Genomic DNA, 20,627 nt, shown 5'->3' on the forward strand with positions numbered 1-20,627 from the left:
AGTTTTACCCCTTTAACCACTATTTAGGGTTAAGTCCATTAACCAGGGTTCCATTTGCAAAAACAGTAAAACAATACAACTTGTTTGAAATTTTTGCCTAGTGAATGCACTCTAGGTGTGTCACACATATGCAATGTCAATGCTTATGATGTTATGCTCAAGTTTTAGTTATAGTAACACCAGGGGTGTTACAATCGGGTACCGTAATTAGGGGTACCCCCACCACTCCTAATCACGGCTGGTAAACACCTTTAGAGCATACCGCGAAGACTGATGGCTCGAGTCAAAATCAAGGCTTCGTCTACCAAGGGACGCGGTCTCACCTCGCCCGAGCCCGGCCTCGGGCGGAACAGTGGTCTCGGACGAATCCACGCCTCGCCCGAGGGTCTCTGTAGCATCCCAAAAAGTCAAATTCTGAAATTTTCTCAAACTCGCCCTAAATTCAAAATGAATTTCAAATTTCATTTCAAAATGTTTGTTTGCGAGTTGATATCAACAAATAAAGTATAGTGGTCTATATTCTCTCTAAAATCCTCCTCAAAATACCCTACAAATATTTCCTCAGTGATCCCCCTCAAATTGTTTACAGAAATACTGCCTAGATATTTTCCTAGTGATCCTCTTCAAGTTCTTTCCAGAAATACTGCCCAAATATTCCACCGATATATCTCCAGATATTTTCCTCCTGAGAAATACCTTCAGAATCATTTTTCAAGTCCCTATAAATATTTTCTTCATAACTTTCCTCATGCTCATACGTATACGTATGCCTCCAGTGTCATACGGTGAGCTCTACAAGCAAATCTCACTTATACAAGACAAATACATGCTAATCTCCCACTAATCCTCTCATCCTCCCACTAATCCTCTCATCCCTCCCCCTAATCCCCCCACCATGGCTATAAATAGAGGGGCAAGGGCCTCCTCTCATCCCACCCCAAGCCATTTCATGGCAACTCTCCCCCCCCCACACACACCCACTCCATGTTCCACACAAGCACACACTAGCACAAAGATCGTTCGATCGTTCTTCGATCGTTCGTCCCCTGTTCTTAGTTTGTTCGTTCGTTCGTCCGATCGTTCGATCGTTCGTCCGATCGTTCATGGTTCGTTCGTCCGTTCATCCGATCGTTCGATCGTTCGTCCGTTCGTTCGTCCAAATAATCTTTTTCCTACCGTTATGCTGCCGAAATTCCGATCGTTCGTTCATTCGATCATTCGATCGTTCATCGTTCGTTCATAGTTCCTATTCATCGTTCATCGTTCGTTCATAGTCCCTATTCATCGTTCTTCCAGATAATCTTTGTCCTGTCGTTATGCTGCCGAAATTCCGATCGTTCGTTCGTACGATCATTCGATCGTTCGTCCGTTCGTTCGTCCAAATAATCTTTTCCTGCCGTTATGCTGCCGAAATTCCGATCGTTCGTTCGTCCGATCATTCGATCGTTCGTTCGTTCGTTCATAGTTCCTATTCATCGTTCATCGTTCGTTCATACGAACTATTCACTATCACTATTCACCATTACTATTCATCGTTACTATTCACATACACTATTCATCATCGTTACTATTTATCATTACTATTCATCATTGTTACTATTCATCATCGTTACTATTCATCGATGATATCTATAATTTCTTTTCCATCGCCACTATTCATCGTTACTAATCATCGTTACTATTCATCGGTCATCTAGTCATCCCAAATTTCAACTACTCATCCATCATGCTGTCTAGTCCACCTAAGACCAGCCAGACCCATGTTCCAATCATACGAACTCCGGTGACTGTGGTTTTCCTTCCAGTGGGAACTTCCCATCTGGTCACCCATCCCAAGTTTCCCCAAGTTGAGCACGCTTGACTTTGAGATTCCTTCGAACCAGGCTTCCAAACTCAGATTCCAATAATTCTTGTTTCTAAATTCTTATCAAACTATTCCCTATCCAACCATGTCATCTCTTAAGCATGGTTCATATTCCAGAAGACTCCTAAAATACTCTTGTCCCATATTCTGCCTATAACTCTCTTGTTCATACTAAGTCAGACGATTCATTCGTCACTATTCTCACCAACAGTGAACTTCACTGTGCTACACCACATACACCCAGCTATAAATACATCCAACTACCCTCTCCCTCTCCACACACACTCAACACCCTCAACCAAAGCAAACACCCCACCCACTCAGTTACTCCGCTCTGCCGACTACACGCATAGTGTCGCTTCGCCTCCAGTCCACCCTCCTGGTAAGCACCTCCACTCCACCATCAGTAATATCACAACACCACATGACACAGATTCTACTCAAGACTCTACCCATCCATATATCGCTATTCTGACCACTATACTAAATATTTGTTGGTATACTTGCTGGTTTGTATGTTTGCTTGTTCATGTTGCATAGTTATCGGAGCGTTCGTGCCGTCTCGTGGAGGCCAGATCTGCAAGTCTACGCTAGGCGGTGGAGCCAGAAGCCAGTTCCGCGAGCTCCCCTTCCCCCTTCGCCGAATAAGCACGGCAAGCTCACTGGATCCCTTTGATGCATAAATTACCTATGTCTTTCAACCACAACCCTCAGCCTGTTATTTTATGCATGATATGATTTTGAGACAAGTTATTATGGCCACCCAGCCGCTTGCCGCAATCAATCCTTGATATATTTGTTACAAATGATTTGGGGAAAGGTGTGAGTTTTCAAAAGAAAATGCTTTTCAAAATGTGTATGATGAAGGGTTTTCACCCTTATCACCTTTGAGTAGGGATGATCAGGGACTCCCTGGTTTAGGGGAGGGCCTAAGGTGATGGCTCAGCTGGTTTAGGCGTGAGCAGAAGGATTGTCCCCTCATATAAGGACCGGTTTGTCATCTTCACTACTTGTACTCTTTAATAGTGCAACCACTCGAGACTGTGTGGGCAGTCACTCAATCTGAACTCGTGCGGTCCGACCCCAGGGTTATGAAGGCTGGGGAGCACCAGGAGGATAAGGAGGGGGAAAGTTTTGTCCGGTTTGGACATGGTGGTGGCCTGACTCCTTCCGGATAACCGTTAAGGTTAGGACGTGCGGGGAAAGAAAGAGATTCGGATTCGGGTCTCACTAGCTATGAGATCGCAGAGCCGGACTAGTGGGTAAAGTGTACACCTCTGCGCAGAGTTCAAACCTATTCGAATAGTCTGTGTCCACAGGAATGGACGAGTCTGGTGTGGTATGGCAATTAGTGTTTGGTTTTTCCAAAAAAAAGGGTGTGTTTGAGAAAAGTGGTTTTTAAAAGGACCGGCGGTTGAGCCGTGAGCTATGGTGGACGGGAAGTCTAATAGCTGTTTTTGAAAATGAAAACCAGTGGGAAACTGCTGAGATACCTGGATGGTTTAGTCCAGGGGATTTTGTTATAATACTGAAAAACTTCCTGCTCCTTTTGGAGAGGATGCACTTTGCAAAATACAAAATGTTTTCAAAACAACCCTGCATAAAATATTGCTGTTTCTGCAAATATCCTGAGCTCTACATATTCCATGCATTATATCTGATTTCCCCATTCCGCGGGTGAAGGTGGGCTGCTGAGTACGTTTGTACTCACCCTTGCTTATTTGTTGTTTTTTCAGAAAAAGGAGATCGGGTAAGAGTTACGACTGTTCCCAACCTTGCCTGTGGCTGTTGGACCGCTGAATTGCTTCGCTGCGTATATTGGGCTGCTTCAGCCCCACTCTGATGATATGTCCCGAGTTGTGGACCAACTCTTAAAGTTGTTCGCCACCTTTGTAGGTTTGTCTCGTTTAAGCAGATTTGGTATCATCTGATGTATAAATGTGTTTACTAGCCTCCTGGGACTAGTAATTGTATCACATTTGAGTCCCAGAGGATTCGGGACGCTTCAGTCTCCTCAGACAGTGAGCGCACCCTCGGCTCAGGCAAAGGCAAGCCTTGTCGTGCAAGCGACTTTGGCCAAATCGCCTTACCAGCCGACTGTGTTGCATGCGCATTTAATGCTGGGGTCGCTTGACACCTTATCCTGACACGCGCGCCTCAGTCGGCAAGGTTGAAGTGACCGCAGTCACTCCGCCCTTTCACTGACCGATCTGACAGGAAAACAGCGCCGCCTGCTCCGCTCCGGCTGCTGTGCCAACCACCCGGGCGAAAACCGACAACGGTCGAGTTCAGCCTCGGACGCAACAGGAAGCTCTGCCTCGCCCGATCCCAGGGCTCGGCCTCGGGAGGAAATCTCCGCCTCGCCCGACCCCAGGGCTCGGCCTCGGCCTCGACCTCGGGAAGAATCACGTCCTCGCCCTACCCTGGGTCTCGGCCCCAGCCTCGGCCTCGGAGGAGTCGCCGCCTCGCCCGACCTCAGGCTCGGATCAACCGCGCCACGAGGGATGCATCATTACCCTACTCCTAGCTAGCTCAGGCTACGAAGGAACAAGACCGGCGTCCCATCCAGCTTACCCCGGTAACAGGCGATGGTGGTTTCCTGCATGCAACCATGACATCGGTGGTTCTCAAGCCCCCTACGGAAGCAAGGAGACGTCAGCAGGATCCATACAGCACCAACAGCTGTACTGCTACAGGGCTCAAGGCACTTCTCCGACGGCCACGATACTATCCCTACAGGACTCGAGGCGTCCCCCCAATGGCCACGTTGTTATTTGTACAGGGCTCAGGGCACTTCCCTGCCAGCCACGTTAGCTCCCAGCTACACCCCATTGTACAGCTGGGCATCTCCTTACATCTATAAAACGGGGTGTCCAGGGCCCCACAGGGGGGAAGAGGATAAAAAAAGGAGGACGAAGGGACGAGCATACGAACATACGAACATCCGAACGCACGACGGGAGAAGACGAGCGGGGGCCGGACCCTCTCTCTCTCTCGCTCTCTGCTACTCGCTCCCTCTCGCCCTCGCCCTCGCTCTCTTACAAGGCTTGTAACCCCTACTACAAGCACCCCGGTGCAGGATAATACAAGGCTCATTCCCCCACTTGTGTTCTATCTCGCACCAACCCATCTGGGCAGGGGCACGCAGCGACAAATTCACTCGTCGGTTCAGGGACCCCCCGGGTCCGAAACACCGATAGTTACCTATGTAAACTATCTACCAAAAAATTTCAAGATTTTTTATTGATTGTCTCCGCTCTCTGTATAATATTTTTTATTTAGCTAACTGATGTTATTGTTTACTCCATCCAATATGTCTTGGTGCAACACAACAAATGAAGTGAGCGATTAGAAGAAAGTTCACAACGACTGACTAAACGAACAGAGATTATAAAATAACATAATTCTACCATACAGAGACCAAATAAGAGTAAGTTTGTGAGCTCAAGTTTCTAAAATAAGTCACATGAACTCAAACTTATAAAAATTGGATGCACTCCATATAAGTTATGCTACGTCGTAGCAATTACTAACGTTTAAAACCAACAAATAACCTTTCATTTTATTGTTAGTGTGACAAATCATTGTTGCTCCATCCAATTCAGCAACCTCAAACATCATTGAGTCCATTGCGCCAATGTGGTCTTAGAAATGACCTAATGCTTGCAAGAGCCAAGAACGACGTGACGTGCTTGGGCTGTAGCCTCAGTCCGTAGTGCTGGCCCAGCTCGACACGATTATATATATTTTTATTTTACAAAAAATGTATATACATATATACAATTTATATTCAATATTAAAAACATTTGAGCATGATGTTCTACTGGTTAGACAACTTCACCTAGTGTCTCCTGTCCTTCTTCCATCAGGGCATGTGTTCGAACCCCACCTCGGCATAGTCAGTAGGTCGGCATGATATGCCTGGGCTAGAGTTGTGGCCCACAGGCGTCTGGCCTGTGCCGGGCCACCGTTTGGTCATCTTTAGACGTGCATAGGGTTAATTTGAAATAGCCGTGAGGGATTGTTTGTAAAAAAATGACGCGGGACGACCGTTGAAACTGACGCTTTAAGTATAGTATAGATAAAAATATTATAAAAAGGGCTTATTGATTTCGACGCTAAAGCCCAGTCACGCACTTAGGCCCAGTCAGCCCACGCAATTCAGCCTAGGGTTTTGTCTCCGCTACACCCTCCTCCACTCTTATATAAGCCTCCGCCGCCGCTAACATTCCTCTTCCCCTCGCGCACCGCTCCTGAGTCCTGTCCACCCTGCCACCGCCGACGCCGCGCCGCCGCAGCAATTGTCACCGTCGCTATGGGTAAGCCACCTCCAGGCTTTCATCCCAATTAAACTTCGAGCTGATCTGACACCCGTTTTGTTGTGTGGCGATGACTGGCAGCCCGTATCAAGGTGCACGAGCTCCGGGGGAAGAGCAAGACGGACCTGCAGGCGCAGCTCAAGGAGCTGAAGTCTGAGCTCTCCCTCCTCCGCGTAGCCAAGGTCACCGGCGGCGCACCCAACAAGCTCTCCAAGATGTGCGTACCTGCAATCTCTATTTTCTCCTGTTATTCTCTGCTCCTGAACTCGACTGAATCGATTCGAATTGTATCCGGCCCTTCTTCAGCAAGGTGGTGCGCACCTCGATCGCGCGCGTGCTCACAGTGATCTCGCAGAAGCAGAAGTCGGCGTTGCGGGAGGCGTACAAGAAGAAGAACCTGCTCCCCCTCGACCTCCGCCCTAAGAAGACCCGTGCCATCCGCCGCCGTCTGACCAAGCACCAGGTATACATGCCATACTCCTACGACTACCATTGCTCCTAGTTCAGTAGCGTTAGATCTTCTGTTATAACTTTAATTCGATACTAACATCATACCATGGCTAGTCATATGGGGCTCAACTTTCAGTATAGTATTCCAATGGCAATTGGAATGTAACCTTGAGTATATATTATCCAGTGTCACTTATATCTGATAATCTGTTAGTAGTCAATGTGCAATTTGATTATCTTGTTTAGAATAAGTGGTATATAAGTTTATGTTTCTTCCATGATGGGCAACTTCAAGAGCATTTATATATCCTTTCAAATTCTGATAGTGTGCTGTGTCATCAAGATGTGATTTTATTGGCTCGTGTCAATAAGTGGTATATAAGTTATGTTCATTGCTGGATGAAGCATTAATAGAGCAACGAATGATATTTTTTTGAAATTCCTCTTAGCTTTATGAGCCAATATATTTTGCGTACGGATGCAACTGTAGAAAGTGAGTAATGTTTGATGACTGACTATGTGATCTGAATAATGTTACTTCTCATTGTTGTGCAAAATCAAGGTGAAGTGTTTGTTGTTAATGTTTTTTCGTCAATCTGATCATATATGATATTAAGCATTTGCAAGATACCTGATAACCCTCTCCATGCAGAGCTCAAGTCTGAAAGAGCACTAATATTTGCAGCCCAGGTTTAGGTTTTAGGATTATAAGGTGTATGCAAGCATTAGCCAGTTGTTGGGCCTGTTTGGTTCCTGGCTAACTGTGCCACAACTTGCATAAGGTTAGCTGGCCAAATTGAATCATTAACCTTAGGCAAAAAAAAGTTAGTCGAATTATGGCAAGTTAGATAACGAACCAAACAGGCCTGTCATCTTTCAATTGCTATGACTATGACATCGCACAAAATGGTGGTATACAATCAGTTTCTGAATGTTTGACACGTGTCCAAGTGACATTTGAAATTGCATGGCATATTTCTTTGAGTGATTGCTCTTTTGTGTTGGTTTTTTAATCATAGATGGCCTGACATTTTGCTCTGTCTGTCCTGCAGCTCTCTCTGAAGACCGAGAGGGAAAAGAAGCGTGAGAAGTACTTCCCCATGAGGAAGTATGCTATCAAGGCCTAGGTCAGAACTGTGAGATGCTGCGCTTAGCATATCATCGGCTGTGTTTTAATTTTTGGTTTGTATGGACATTTGCTGTGGGTCGGAAGTACGATGTATTCCTCCATTTCCATAAATGGCTAAATTGGTTTGACTGGCAATTCGTATTGGCGTTCATATTTGGTGGCAACTTTTCTTTGTATTCTTCTAAACTAGATGTTTGCTGTTCATTATATTTGTGTGACCGTTGCTCATGGTATGTACTCCGTCCCAGAAACAGAAGTTGAGCCGAGGCTCGACAGTACTGGAGTGTTTGGTTTGAGGAATGATGTAGTCCATCATCTTCTCCCTCATTTTTTGTTTGGTTTGTAGAATGGAGTGAGTTAATCCATCACCACCTCATTCTTCATAGTTAGTTGTTTAGTACTAATATGTGGAATGGAGTTATCCCACCAAATTTAAGGAATAAATCCATGATATACCGTTTCATTTTGAATTTTGAATAGAGTGATTCATCAAACCAAACACTTTATAAGACTTTATAAGGGAAACGGAAACGAAGACTCAGGGAAAGAGCGTTCCAATAACATGTTTGGAGCAATCGGCCAATCGCAAAGAAATTAAGCTAACTATACGTGTGCAAATTTCTAGTATCAACTCTCCCTTCGAAACAAACTGTACTATACCACAAACCGCTGCGGACAAAAGAAACCACCCCTTAAAAATGACACTCAAAAAACTGAATTACATTTTTTTTCTGCGACACATTAGAGGCCAGCGGCACAGATTCGAAGCCTTACATTACCATTCCTCCATCGATGGTGAGGACCTACACCACAGGGCAAAGGAGCTCGGTGAGAAGGCTCCAGAAGTTTCAACAACCAACAAAAGATAACGCACACCATATGTAACCAGACCTGTCCAGTGATGTAGCTTGCAGCAGGGCTGAGGGCTAAGAATTCCACCAGGCCTGCTACATCCTCTGGCCGACCATAGCGCCCTAGAAATTTGTGTAGAGTACACCAATTAGTTCCAGATGAGTGATGCAATGGGACAATATCCCTATTTTTTCCCCTATATTCACAAAATTGCATCATCCAACACTCATGCAATCATGTTTATTCATAGATCAGAGTACTAATAACTGAGCTTTGTCAAAGGTGAGCACTACACAGTAACAAACATGCTATATAATGCGTCAATCCAATCAGGTACCTTGTCTTCACGATGAACATGTTTGGAAGGTGGATATAGTGAGTCTAGCAGACAGAATTCCTAAGTTCCGTCATGAGTTCATGACACACCATATTTAAATCTGTAGCTGTATTTAATAACAATTCGGTGTATACACACCAGCACAAAGAATGGTGTGTTTCAATTATTTTTCAAAGGGAACAATCTATGTTTAGTAAGCAATGTCGATACATGTTTTTTTGGGCTTGTTGCTGCTTTCTCTATATACATGTCATTTATCTGATGAAATATGTACTATGTAGTAAATAAATCATCATAGTGACTTTCAACATGCAAATTTTCCAAACTCAGTGGTGAATAAAGTTCATAGATACCGTTGGGCAAGCCTTTTCCCGTCTCCAACTTCAACAGAAGTCTCAGATTCAAACCTAGCTTTTCTAAGGGCTAAAACAAGACAGTCCACATTCACGTCAATCTCAAAAGAGCCTACCTATTCAAGAAGTTTTAGGAAGTCCAGTATAACTGACATGTACACTTGGACCTTGAACCTATTAAAAAGTTTTAAAAACTCCAGTCTGACTGACATGAACACTTGGAACAATGAATTCTTTGAGATCAAGGTTCAATATTTTGAAAGAGTTTTGTGCGCGCGCGCGCGTGTTTCCTATCCTTAATGCTCGATATGGTAGTACAATGTATGAAGAATGCACACAATCAATAAATAATAACCACACTGAAAAGATTTCGTATTAATTAATTATATTTTCGTCACTATGAACTAATATAAAAACACAATCTTGGCTGATACAGACTACGTCTCTACATTTTCATAAACCAAATCAGAGACAGTTAACGTGAACTCCAAACATGCACTGACTAGTAATAACAAGAAACAATTAAAAAATACAGACCAGTGCATTGAGTGAAAAGCAGTAAGGAATGAACAGATTAATTAATGAAAAAACTAACCACATTGAATTAGACACTAAGGAATGTTTGGTTACAGCTGAGGATGCAAACGTGTAAGTAATATTATACCTAAAGGAATAGTTGACAGAATTTTCTTCTCTAACTCTTCACCAAGTTCAGCAGTCATATCTGAAGCAATAAATCCAGGAGCGATAACGTTTGCCTATGCAGAGAAATTCAGAAATAATAACTAACTGCAAAACTGAGTAAAAGCTTTGAGACGAAGAATCAAAAGGTGTGCTCACATTAATATTTCTGCTGGCATACTCCCTAGCAACTGTTTTTGTGAACCCAATAACCCCAGCCTTGGCAGCAGCATAATTAGCTTGTCCAGCATTACCAGTAAGACCAACAACCGATGCTATATTGATAATTCTTCCCTGCATTGCAGTATATAAGAGTCTAGTATACAATGCATAACAAAAAATATCAGTCAATGAAAAACACTGCCAACCTTTTTCTTCTTCATCATTACTTTTGTTGCAGCCTGCAAGGTATATGTTGATATAAGATGGAAACAATAACTGTTGAGCAAAATGTGTGTGGGTGTGGGTGTGGGTGTAGGGGGGTGGGGGGATACCTGCGTGCAAAGGAAAACGCCTGTAAGATTCAAATCAATCACATCTTGCCACTGTGATTTCTTCATTCTCATCAACAATGTGTCCCGTGTGATTCCTATTATCAGTTTTTTGCTCCAATTGTTGGAAGTGAAACAAATTGTAGTAGTTGCAAAATAATAATAATAATTGGCATTACCTGCATTATTTACTAGTACATCAATCGTTCCCCATGTATCAACAGCCTGCAAGTGCAAGATTTGCACATGTATATGTCAGAATAAAAAAAGAGAAGAATTTATGTAAGAAATAACAAATTGGTAACTAAAAAAATCACTCACAACTTGCCTACCACTTTTATCATAGATTCAACATCAGCCTCTTTGGAAACATCTCCTCCAAAGGTAATGGCCTGGCCTCCAGATGCTTCAATCTGTAAAATATGGAAATAATATTACGTGTTTAAGTTCAATATAGTTTGGTGCAAAAATTAGACTGAAAAAGTTCTGCTCCCCAAAAAAACATGTGTGTTCTCAGTTGAAATAGTACATTCGTTGACAATCCCTTGAAACACCAGCGGCGTCATGTTATAGTTTATTTATAAATATATGATGCTACACAGATCTCTTGTGTGTTCGAGAAAATTGTTCATTAAATGTATTTTTCTTGCCAACAACCAAAGAATATCAGGCTATAGTTCAACTGTGACATCTGAAAAAAATTGTTTCATTAGTAGCCCTTATTGTTCCCCTAGTACCTAGCACTAGTCCTAATGCCAGACCAGCAGCTAGAAACTGATTGGAGATTAGGCAGGGCTAGGTGATTGCCAAGGGAAACATTGATTACATAAGTAAATATTGAAATGTGACCCATAGTCCCATACCAATGAAACATTCCGTTTTGGTACTTGACAAAAACTCATAAACTACATCCATTAGTATGTATGTATCTTGACACTTAATGTTAGAGGTGGAATGTTATTTACAGTTTAGACTTTAGAGAATGCCAGACATCAGGATTGGATAACAATTCCCTGATAAAATGCGACATGACAGTATCATCTTAATGTGTTGGAGATGGAAGAGCAACTAAGGATAACTTTTAGAATGACAGTTGGATCAACAATGTTTAGTGGAATGCGACCGCTATATTGGTGGGGTCTTTTTTTGAGTCGTGGGTAATAAACTAATACTTGATCATCAAGTAAACTCGTATACACATGTATTTACGAACAACCTACCATGCAAAAAGAGAAAAAAAAATATAAGCAATGAGGTATTTTTTGGTTTTTTGTCATATTAAAGTTGGTACTAGTATAATCAACAATCTTATATCTTATATATTTATTTCCTAATGGATTTTTAATGATTTTCTTTAAGAGAAACATAAAGGATACTTCAGGAAGAAGCAGTAAATATTTCAATAGAAGTCCGCAAACTTTGAGTGGATTGGAAAGAAACTTATCGAGAAATTAATTTATCAGTCACAATATATGTTTAATGTAGATGTCAGCCTAGCAAAATTTAATTTAAACATAGCATCCTGTCATTGGATTTTAAGTCTTTTTTCTGTGCTTAACTCTTGTCTTCCAGGCATTGCTTGATGAGCGCAAAAAAAAAAAAAAACAAGAAGAAGAAAGAAGAGGAAACCAAAGTATTTTATTTAAGAGGCCACTTGCCACAATTGAAGCTTACCTCCTTGGAGACTTCTTCAGCCTCCTTTGAAGATCGAGCATAATTCACCAAGACCTGCAGTTTAAATACAGCTTTCATATTATTCTGATGATAAAACCATTTATCCACTATGCATAATGGTCCATTTAAATTGACAATCTAACAGCTTGGTCTAGCAATGGCCATTGTGGGCTTGAGGTTTGTGCAGAGTTTAAGAGAAGCATACACATTTGATAAACTTCTCTATATTTATAAGCAGATTACTTAAACTTGTAACCTTGCAGCCTGCTTTTCCAAGAGCCAATGCAGTGGCTTTTCCAATCCCCCTGGAAGCACCAGTAACAACAACCACAGGACCTTCCAACTTTGTATCACCTTTTACAATGGCTTGATCAACAGCCGTGACATGAGTTCGTACACCTGTAAATACAAATTATTACTTAGTAAAAAAAGTATTAATTAGTTTATTTGTTGATAATTGAAATGATGTAATGTTCAAACTACAGTGTTTCCTTATGAATAACTAGGCAAGGGCACCATCATACATGCTTTCTTCACACAAGTTACACTGAAAGTTGAGGGAAGCATCCATCACCAAGAGCAGGATCACTAAACCTGTTCTAATTTTCAATACACTGTTCAAAATACCGTGGAATCCTTTTAACAGTAATCGCCAGCAGCTCCCCGACGATGCAGAGCCTAACAACCCACGAAATCAAAGCAAACTACTGCTATGACTCTAGAGATGAGGTCCGCACGCCGTACCGAGGAGGGCGACGGCGCGAGAGCTGCGGTCAGGGCCGGGGCGGAGCGCGGGTGCGAAGCTGACGAGGCCGCGGCGCGCCAGCGATGTGGAGAGGCCCGCCGGGGAGGCGAGCGCGGCGGCGGCGGCTGTGGCAGCGGCCATGAAGGATCGGAGGGCGGCGATGGGCGATGGGGAGGAGTCGGGGAGGGGGAGGGGGAGCCCGCGAGGAAGCCGTTTATAGAGGATGGCGTTGGGGGTTTGGCACGTTTGGTGTGGCTGCCTGCAGTCTGCTTGCTTTGGCAGCTCCGATGGCGACGGATGGCTTCTGGCGGAACGCCACGACGGTGGATGGCAGATCAGGGAAACGGGTGAGAACGGTTGCCTACACGGCTACACGCTACAACTACAACTACAACATACACAAAGCCCTCGCCCGTTCTCCGTTCGAGAGTCCGCAACATCCGTCATCGCGGGCCCCGCCCAAGGTTCAATGAATGAATTAGCCGCCACCGCCATGGCAGGAGATGGAAAATTTATCTCCTGACAACGTTTTTACCCTTTCTATAAAGCCTCGTCCCCGTCTTCTAGCGAGTGAAGTCCACACTCCACAGTGAGCAGCAGGAATTCAGCGCACGCCCTCTCGGCTCTCGCATTCCAAGGGTCCTCGCCACGCTAGCTATCAGTTCAACGCACGCCTCCCACATTCCGGCCGGCACATTTCCTGTTGTCTCCGATGGGTGACGCCGCTACTGCCGCCGCCGCCACTCTCGGCCTGACCTGGCCCAACGCCGCCGTCGAACTGCCTCAGGTGCGCCGCCTGTTTTGTTTCTACTCCAACTACATACGATGCCTTGATTCACCAGGATCGGCCTGTCAATTCCTATATATATGCATCTAGTGGTTTGGTTCGGATTCCCGTACGTGGAAAGCGGAATCGATTCGATCATCCGCCTAGCTAGCACAAGCCATCCGCGACAGTGTTAGTGCTACCGTCGACCGCACGCCGCTCAACCCGCGCGCGCGCTGTTGTCTGTTGTCTCAGATCAGCTTTGCAGCTAAGGACAGCGAATTCTCGGACTGGGACGGCGACATACTCGCGGTCGCCGTGACGGACAAGGACGTGCAGGTGCAGCCCCACGTCTCGGGCTCCGAGTTCGAGAACGCCGTCCTGAGGAGGCTCGACGTCCAGCTCGGCGGCCTCCTGCGGGCCGCGGCGGCAGAGGAGGAGTTCGCCGGCAGGCCCGGGCAGTCGGTGGTTCTCCGCGTGCGGGGGCAGCGGTTCAAGCGGGTGGCTCTCGTCGGTTTCGCCGCCCGCGACCGCGACCGCGACGCCGGGTGCCTGCATGGCCTAGGCGAATCCGTCGCGTCAGTTGCCAGGGCTGCTCGGGCCACCAGCGCCGCCATCCTTGTCGCCGACCCCGCTGTGGTCCGACCGGAGTCCAGGCTGAATGCTGCCGCGGCAATTGCTTCTGGTACTGTAGTACCTCGTGATGCTTTGCTCGCCGGATTAATTGAATTGAATCTGAATTTGAACTGTATATTGCAGGAACTGTGCTTGGACTGTACGAGGACAACAGATACAAGTCCGAGTGGGAAAAGGTGCATCTGAAACAGGTAGACCTGATTGGGCTGGGATCTGGGCCGGAGCTGGACCAGAAACTTCGCCATGCTAACCGTCTTTCGTCAGGGGTCATGCTTGCGAGAGATCTTGTGAACTCTCCTGCCAATGTCCTTACCCCTGGTCAGTAGGTTTGCCGTATCAATTGACGGAGTGGTTCTCCTTCGTCCTTCTGTTATAAAAATCATTCGTTCCATTCCAGGTGCTCTCGCGGAGGCGGCGGCGAAGATCGCTTCGACGTACAGCGACGTGTTCACAGCCACGATACTAGATGCGGCGAAATGCAGGGAACTGAAGATGGGCTCGTACCTGGCAGTCGCAGCGGCCTCTGAGACAAACCCGCCTTACTTTATCCACCTGTGTTACAAACCCCGCGGTGGTGACGTCAGGAGGAAGCTGGCTCTTGTTGGGAAAGGCATAACATTTGACAGGTTCGTATACTTTCAACACCGAATACTTGATTTTTGGATGCTCGATTCACCTCTGTCGTCTCCAGCGGCGGCTACAACATCAAGGCCGTACCGGTCGCCACCATCGAGCTCATGAAAAAGGACATGGGAGGCGCGGCGGCGGTGTTTGGTGCAGCAGAGGTTTTGGGACAGATCAAGCCGCCTGGAGTCGAGGTACTTGGGGGATTCAGTTACTAGTTAGTACGAGTACCAATCAATGAAAGTGAACGGCGAAAGATTCATAGGAGGCGGCTGTTTTTTTTTTTTTGCTTGTCTTAGAATAGAGAATGTGTCGATGGATCAGCTGGTTCAGTGTGTTTTCTGATACAGTCTCAATGGTCCCTTCGTGACTGACAGGTCCACTTCATATCTGCCGCGTCTGAAAATATGATCAGTGGCTCAGGCATGAGACCCGGCGACATCGTGACTGCTTCCAATGGAAAGACCATCGAGGTACATATTTTCTCTTGCAGTAGTAACGCGTTTCAGAACCCGTCATTGTCCTGCTAATTTCGTAGCGTTCATTGTCTTTGTATTCATATGTTAGCACACATGCTTCTTCAGGTAGATAACACGGATGCGGAGGGGAGGCTTACACTGGCTGACGCTTTGGTCTATGCTTGTAACCAAGGTGTTGACAAGGTAACCATTTAGACCGTACTGAGCAGTGTATACTGCAATTTTTATAGAGTGGGATTTGAAATATGATAGGCCGCTGGAAATATGATGAATTCGTTCTCTACTGGCTATGCTTGTCAGTTTGTAGATGCAGACGATGAACCAGAATTGATACTCCCTCCGTACTTACTAATATATAATAATAATGCATATAACTACGTGCTTTTTTTATTTAAGTCCCATAATACAAATATATAAGGCGGACGTTCTTCGTAGCCGATACATAAATAGATTTCGTCTGTAATCATTGTAATCATGGTATGCAGATTATTGATCTGGCGACGTTAACGGGTGCTATTCGTGTCGCGCTTGGGCCCAGCATCGCTGGTAATATGACTATCCTTGACCACCGGTGCTCCACCCCTGGGCCCTGGCCTCCGCTAGCTAATAATTCTACTAGTAAGCATCTGAAAAAGACGACAGCAAGTTTTACAGCATCTATGATGCATGTCTCTCCAAAACAAACTCAGGGATTCTAACGCCAAGCGACGAGCTAGCGGAGGAATTCGCGGCCGCCTACGAGGTCTCCGGGGAGAAGTTCTGGAGGCTGCCGATGGAGGAGAGCTACTGGGAGTCCATGGAGTCCAGCATCGCCGATATGCTCTGCGCCGGCCCTTTGCAGCCCCAGGCCGGCGCTATCACTGCCGCACTGTTCCTCAAACACGTACAGAGAGAGCAACGACCTTCGATTTGCACGAACCTATATTAATATGCTGCTTTGAATTGACTGCTGTTGTGTTCTGCTCTGTTCTGTTCTGCGTGTTGCAGTTTGTCGATGACAAGGTTCAGTGGATGCACATCGACATCGCCGGCACGGTCTGGAGCAACAAGAAGCGGGCGGGTACTGGCTTCGGAGTCACCACCCTGGTGGAGTGGGTTCTCAGCAACTCGTCGTCCTGAACAGACCCTTTGAACAATTCAAATCCCATCCGATCCTTTCTTTGTCAGTCGGAAGTTGTGAGCCCAAAGCGTCGCATGGCACTGCGATAGAATAAGCAAAAAACTAATTAAGCATCATTGGTGAATGCTGCCATGCATGGGCACAACCCGTCATTCTCAGTATTACTAATGTCTTACTAGGGTCGTGCCCGTGCGTTGCAACGGTTTTAATATATCTCATGATAGACCTTTAATAATGATGCATGTTTAAATTTCAAGGACTTGCATTGCTTAAATCTCACAGGAATTGAACAGAGGCAAAAATACCCTAGACTCTAAACAAAATTGTCCCCCCACCAAAAAAGGAAATGTAAACTAAGTGTACAAATTTGTAAGAGTTGCAGATGTCTGTTTATTGAATGTATTAACAATCGAATACGACCGGGCTGCCAGTTGAGCGTCATCAGGTTGATAATCTCCATAATACGACTGTCCTAGGCTCGAAGCAGTTGTATCTGCTGGTGTTGTCAACCTGCAATGACGTGCAATCAACAATAATCAATCAATGTTCATCAGCCTTGATTAATTAAGAAAGAACTCACCAGAGTCATAATTATTATTGGGACTAAACATATAGCTATAATGACATGTATGCATGGCAAGTAGTGTTCTAATTGCTGCACACATGAAAGATTATCCGGGCATTTATTTATCTGGGACAACAATAGAAGCAGATTTTGGGCCATACGTGTGCATTTGATACAAAACAGTTGCAAAAGAACAAGTTGAACATACATCATTGTGCTGGCTTTATTGGGTATACTATCCAGCAATTTATGTACTTCAGTTATGGTTCACTTGTTGCTCCTAACAGTTTGTGTAGTTCCACTTTCCCTTTAATTATTATCGGCATTTCGGACCCGAGGGGTCCCTGGACCGACCAGTAAATTTGTCGCTGCGTGCCCCTGCCCAGATGGGTTGGCGCGAGATGGAACACAAGGGGAAAACGCGGCTCGCATTATCTCGCACCAGGGGGTGCTCGTAGTAGGGGTTACAAGCGTTCGCGAGAGAGAGGGAGTGAGCCTGTTTGTTAGCCCGTCCTTCCCCCACGCGACCCTCCCGCGGGAAGGCCCTGGACCTCCCTTTTATAGATGCAAGGAGAGGGTCCAGGTGTACAATGGGGGGTGTAGCTTATGCGCTAACGTGTCTGGCAGAGAGGTGCCTGAGCCCTGTGTACATGCCAACGTGGCTGTCGGAGAGGTGCTAGAGCCCTGTGTACGCGATAACGTGGCCATCGGAGAAGTGCCTGAGCCCTGTAGAAGCACAGCTGGCGGTGCTGCTGGGATCCTGCTGACGTCTCCTTGCTTCCGTAAGGGGCTGAGAACCACCGTCGTCATGGACGCACGCGAGGAGCCATCATTACCTTTTACCGGGACGAGCCAGATGGGACGCCAGTCTTGTTCCCTCGTAGCCTGAGCTAGCTAGGGGTAGGGTAATGATGTATCCCCTATGGCGCGGTCGGTCCGAGCCCAAGGTCGGGCGAGGCGGAGACTTCTCCTGAGGCCGAGGCCGGGGTCGAGCGAGGACGTGATTCCTCCCGAGGCCGAGGCTGAGGCCGAGTCTTGGGGTCAGGCGAGGCGGAGACCTCCTCCCGAGGCCGAGGCCTGAGGTCGGGCGAGGTTGAGCTTCCTATTGCGCCCGAGGCTGAACTTACTGTTGTCAGCCTTGCCCGGGTGGCTGGCACAACAGTCGGAGCGGGGTGAGCGGCGCTGTTTTCCTGTCAGACCGGTCAGTGAAAGGACGAAATGACTGCGGTCACTTCGACCTTGCCGACTGAGGCGCGCGTGTCAGGATAAGATGTCAGGCGATCCTCACATTGAATGCGCCTGCGATACGGTCGGTTGGTGAGGCGATTTGGCCAAGGTTGGTTCTCGATGAAGCCTGCCCGAGCTGGGCCTCGGGCGAGCCGAGGGTGCGCCCACTGCCTGAGGAGGCCCTCGGGCGAGGCGTGAATTTGTCCGGGACTACTGTTCCTGCCTGAGGCCGGGCTCGGGCGAAGCGAGATTGCGTCCCTTGGTAGACGAGGCCTTGACCCGAACCGTGCCCATCAGTCTTTGCAGTTTGTGCTGAGGGTGGTTACCAGCCGTGTTTAGGAGTGTTGGGGGTACCCCTAATTATGGTACCCGACAGTAGACCCGAGCCTCGAAGGGAGTGTTGGTACTTGCTTGGAGGCTTTGCCGCACTTTTTTGCGAGGGGTCCGGCCTTTCTCGGTTATTCTTTGTTCCGGTGGGTACGCGCGAGCGCACCCGCCGGGTGTAGCCCCCGAGGCCTCGGAGGAGTGGTTTGACTCCTCTGAGGTCTTAATGCTTTTCGTGATGCTTCAGCCGACATTGTTGTTCCCTCATGCGGCCTGGCCGTAGCCTGGGTGCATGGTCAGGTTCCGAGTTTTTCGGCTGGTTTGTTGACGCTGTCAACAGTTTGGCCGTAGCCGGGTTGCGAGAGCAGCCCCCGAGCTTCTGCACGGAGCGAGAGGACGATCAAGGGTTATCTCGACTTTTATTATACGCCCCTTCGTCGCCTTTCCGCAAGGAGGAAGGGGGAAAGCGCCATGTTGCCCTCGGAGGGCGCCGAACATGGTGTCTCCAGTGAGTTGCTAACGGGTGATCCGAGTCGACGCCCGTGCCCCGTTCGATAAGGGTCGGCTAGTGGCCCAGAGGCGCGCTCTAAAAGTACCTGCAGGTGATTTGCCGGACCCAGACCCGTTCGATAGGGTTCGAGGGCTCTATGTCTCCCTCTCGTGAGATTCCGTTACAAAATCGCTCCTGCTGGTCTCGGGAATGTCCTTGGGTACCTCGGGAGCGTAGCCCGAGCCTCGGCCATGTAACAGACGTACCCAGAGTCATCCCTCACTCTGCGTGCTCTGGGGCGGCTGTCGAACCCTTCCGAGGGGCCAGCCTTCGAACCCCTGATCAGTAATGGGCGCGGAGCCCGAGTGCTCTGGGGCGGCTGTCGAACCCTTCCGAGGGGCCAGCCTTCGAACCCCTGATCAGTAATAGGCTCGGAGCCCGAGTGCTCTGGGGCGGCTGTCGAACCCTTCCGAGGGGCCATCCTTCGAACCCCTGATCAGTAGGAGGGCTCGGGGGCCCGTTTCCTTCGCCGAGAAGAATCCTTTTCGAAATATCCCCTTTCTCGGTCACTGTAGCAAGAGAGAGAAAGAGGAAGAGGAAAAGGATATGAATTTAAATAGTGTGGCGCACCTTTTTTGACACGGTCGTCATGGCGGAGGCGAAACGACGCCCGCTTCGCCTGCTAAAGGTGTCGCTTGCCCTGCCGAGGAGTTAATGCGACGGGACGGGTGATTCGCGGGGCGGCCGTTGCGCGTGCGCGAGTCGTTCGAGGAACGGGTGTTTCACCTTTGATTTTGAATTTCACGGCGAGTTCGGGCGAAGTTTTGAATAGATCTCGCCCGGGCCTTTATATACCCAGAAGAGGGGCCGGCGGTGGTTTTTTACCCTACCATTTGCGCTCGCCTTCTGCTTTGGTTTTCGCAACCTAAGAGAATAGCCAGGGAAAAGAAAACCGCGCACCTCATCACCTCCGCCTCCACCACCTTCGTTCGGCGATGGCTGACAAGGTGACTGTCGTTCTGTCGTGCGACCCGTGGCCTTCCTCCACCGTCGTTGTGGGGGATCTGGAGGCCCTTGTTGCCGATGGTTTGCTCCGTCCCCTCTCCGGTGGGCCGCAGTCGGAGTGGATGGCCCCTAGCGAGGCTGACCCGACTCCGCCGCCGGGGTACGTGGTCAGCTTTATCCCCTTCCATGAGCGGGGGTTTGGAGTGCCAGCGAGCCGCTTCATGCGAGCGCTCCTGCACTATTACGGGGGTGGAGCTGCACAACTTCAACCCCAACTCCATTGCGCAAGCGGCCATCTTCGCGGCGGTTTGCGTGGGTTTTTTTGGGGATTGACCCCCACTGGGATCTATGGACCCATCTCTTCTCCGCGGAGCTCTTTGCCTCGACGACGGAGGCAAAGAAGGTCCGTATGGCGGTGCGGGCCGGTGGCTGCACCCTCCAGCTGAGGCCAGGGCGCTTGCAACAGTACATCCCCGCCACCCTTGTGTCTTCGAAC

General features: G+C 47.4%; 3 protein-coding genes across 3 annotated transcripts; 2 read left to right on the forward strand and 1 right to left on the reverse strand.

Annotated features, from left to right (window-relative positions):
• The first annotated feature begins 6,111 nt into the window (after positions 1 to 6,111).
• On the forward strand, positions 6,112 to 7,893 carry LOC100282133 (60S ribosomal protein L35). The gene is made up of 4 exons (NM_001294264.1): positions 6,112 to 6,183; positions 6,265 to 6,400; positions 6,490 to 6,646; positions 7,686 to 7,893. Exons 1-4 carry the CDS (start codon positions 6,180 to 6,182, stop codon positions 7,758 to 7,760), a joined length of 372 nt encoding a protein of 123 aa, NP_001281193.1. The 5' UTR covers positions 6,112 to 6,179; the 3' UTR covers positions 7,761 to 7,893.
• A 390-nt stretch (positions 7,894 to 8,283) lies between these two features.
• Positions 8,284 to 13,081, reverse strand: LOC100274506 (uncharacterized). The gene is made up of 11 exons (NM_001360603.1): positions 12,895 to 13,081; positions 12,407 to 12,549; positions 12,151 to 12,204; positions 10,809 to 10,889; positions 10,656 to 10,701; positions 10,480 to 10,574; positions 10,354 to 10,386; positions 10,145 to 10,279; positions 9,969 to 10,062; positions 8,654 to 8,736; positions 8,284 to 8,565 (listed from the first exon to the last, which is right to left on the reverse strand). The coding sequence occupies exons 1-11, from the start codon at positions 13,034 to 13,036 to the stop codon at positions 8,533 to 8,535; spliced, it is 939 nt and encodes a 312-aa protein (NP_001347532.1). The 5' UTR covers positions 13,037 to 13,081; the 3' UTR covers positions 8,284 to 8,532.
• Positions 13,082 to 13,342: 261 nt separating this feature from the next.
• On the forward strand, positions 13,343 to 16,776 carry LOC103627183 (leucine aminopeptidase 2, chloroplastic). Its single transcript, XM_020538538.1, has 10 exons — positions 13,343 to 13,682; positions 13,917 to 14,346; positions 14,421 to 14,615; positions 14,695 to 14,923; positions 14,989 to 15,115; positions 15,299 to 15,394; positions 15,506 to 15,583; positions 15,886 to 15,946; positions 16,090 to 16,283; positions 16,388 to 16,776. Exons 1-10 carry the CDS (start codon positions 13,608 to 13,610, stop codon positions 16,517 to 16,519), a joined length of 1,617 nt encoding a protein of 538 aa, XP_020394127.1. The 5' UTR covers positions 13,343 to 13,607; the 3' UTR covers positions 16,520 to 16,776.
• Positions 16,777 to 20,627: the final 3,851 nt, after the last annotated feature.

Source organism: Zea mays, chromosome 5, assembly GCF_902167145.1.
Source record: "Zea mays cultivar B73 chromosome 5, Zm-B73-REFERENCE-NAM-5.0, whole genome shotgun sequence".
Taxonomy (NCBI): Eukaryota; Viridiplantae; Streptophyta; class Magnoliopsida; order Poales; family Poaceae; genus Zea; species Zea mays.

Bases quoted from the DNA above. Each gene is read 5' to 3' on its own strand.
- LOC100282133 (NM_001294264.1), top strand. The intron at 6,401-6,489 runs GTGCGTACCTGC...GCCCTTCTTCAG, and splicing joins CCCAACAAGCTCTCCAAGAT to CAAGGTGGTGCGCACCTCGA. The intron at 6,647-7,685 runs GTATACATGCCA...TCTGTCCTGCAG, and splicing joins GCCGTCTGACCAAGCACCAG to CTCTCTCTGAAGACCGAGAG.
- LOC100274506 (NM_001360603.1), bottom strand. From the start codon at position 13,036: ATGGCCGCTGCCACAGCCGCCGCCGCCGCGCTCGCCTCCCCGGCGGGC. The intron at 10,890-12,150 runs GTAAGCTTCAAT...CATATTTTACAG, and splicing joins CTGAAGAAGTCTCCAAGGAG to ATTGAAGCATCTGGAGGCCA. The intron at 10,280-10,353 runs GTTGGCAGTGTT...ACTGCAATGCAG, and splicing joins TAATGATGAAGAAGAAAAAG to GGAAGAATTATCAATATAGC.
- LOC103627183 (XM_020538538.1), top strand. From the start codon at position 13,608: ATGGGTGACGCCGCTACTGCCGCCGCCGCCACTCTCGGCCTGACCTGG. The intron at 15,584-15,885 runs GTAACCATTTAG...CATGGTATGCAG, and splicing joins GTAACCAAGGTGTTGACAAG to ATTATTGATCTGGCGACGTT. The intron at 15,947-16,089 runs GTAATATGACTA...AAACAAACTCAG, and splicing joins GCTTGGGCCCAGCATCGCTG to GGATTCTAACGCCAAGCGAC.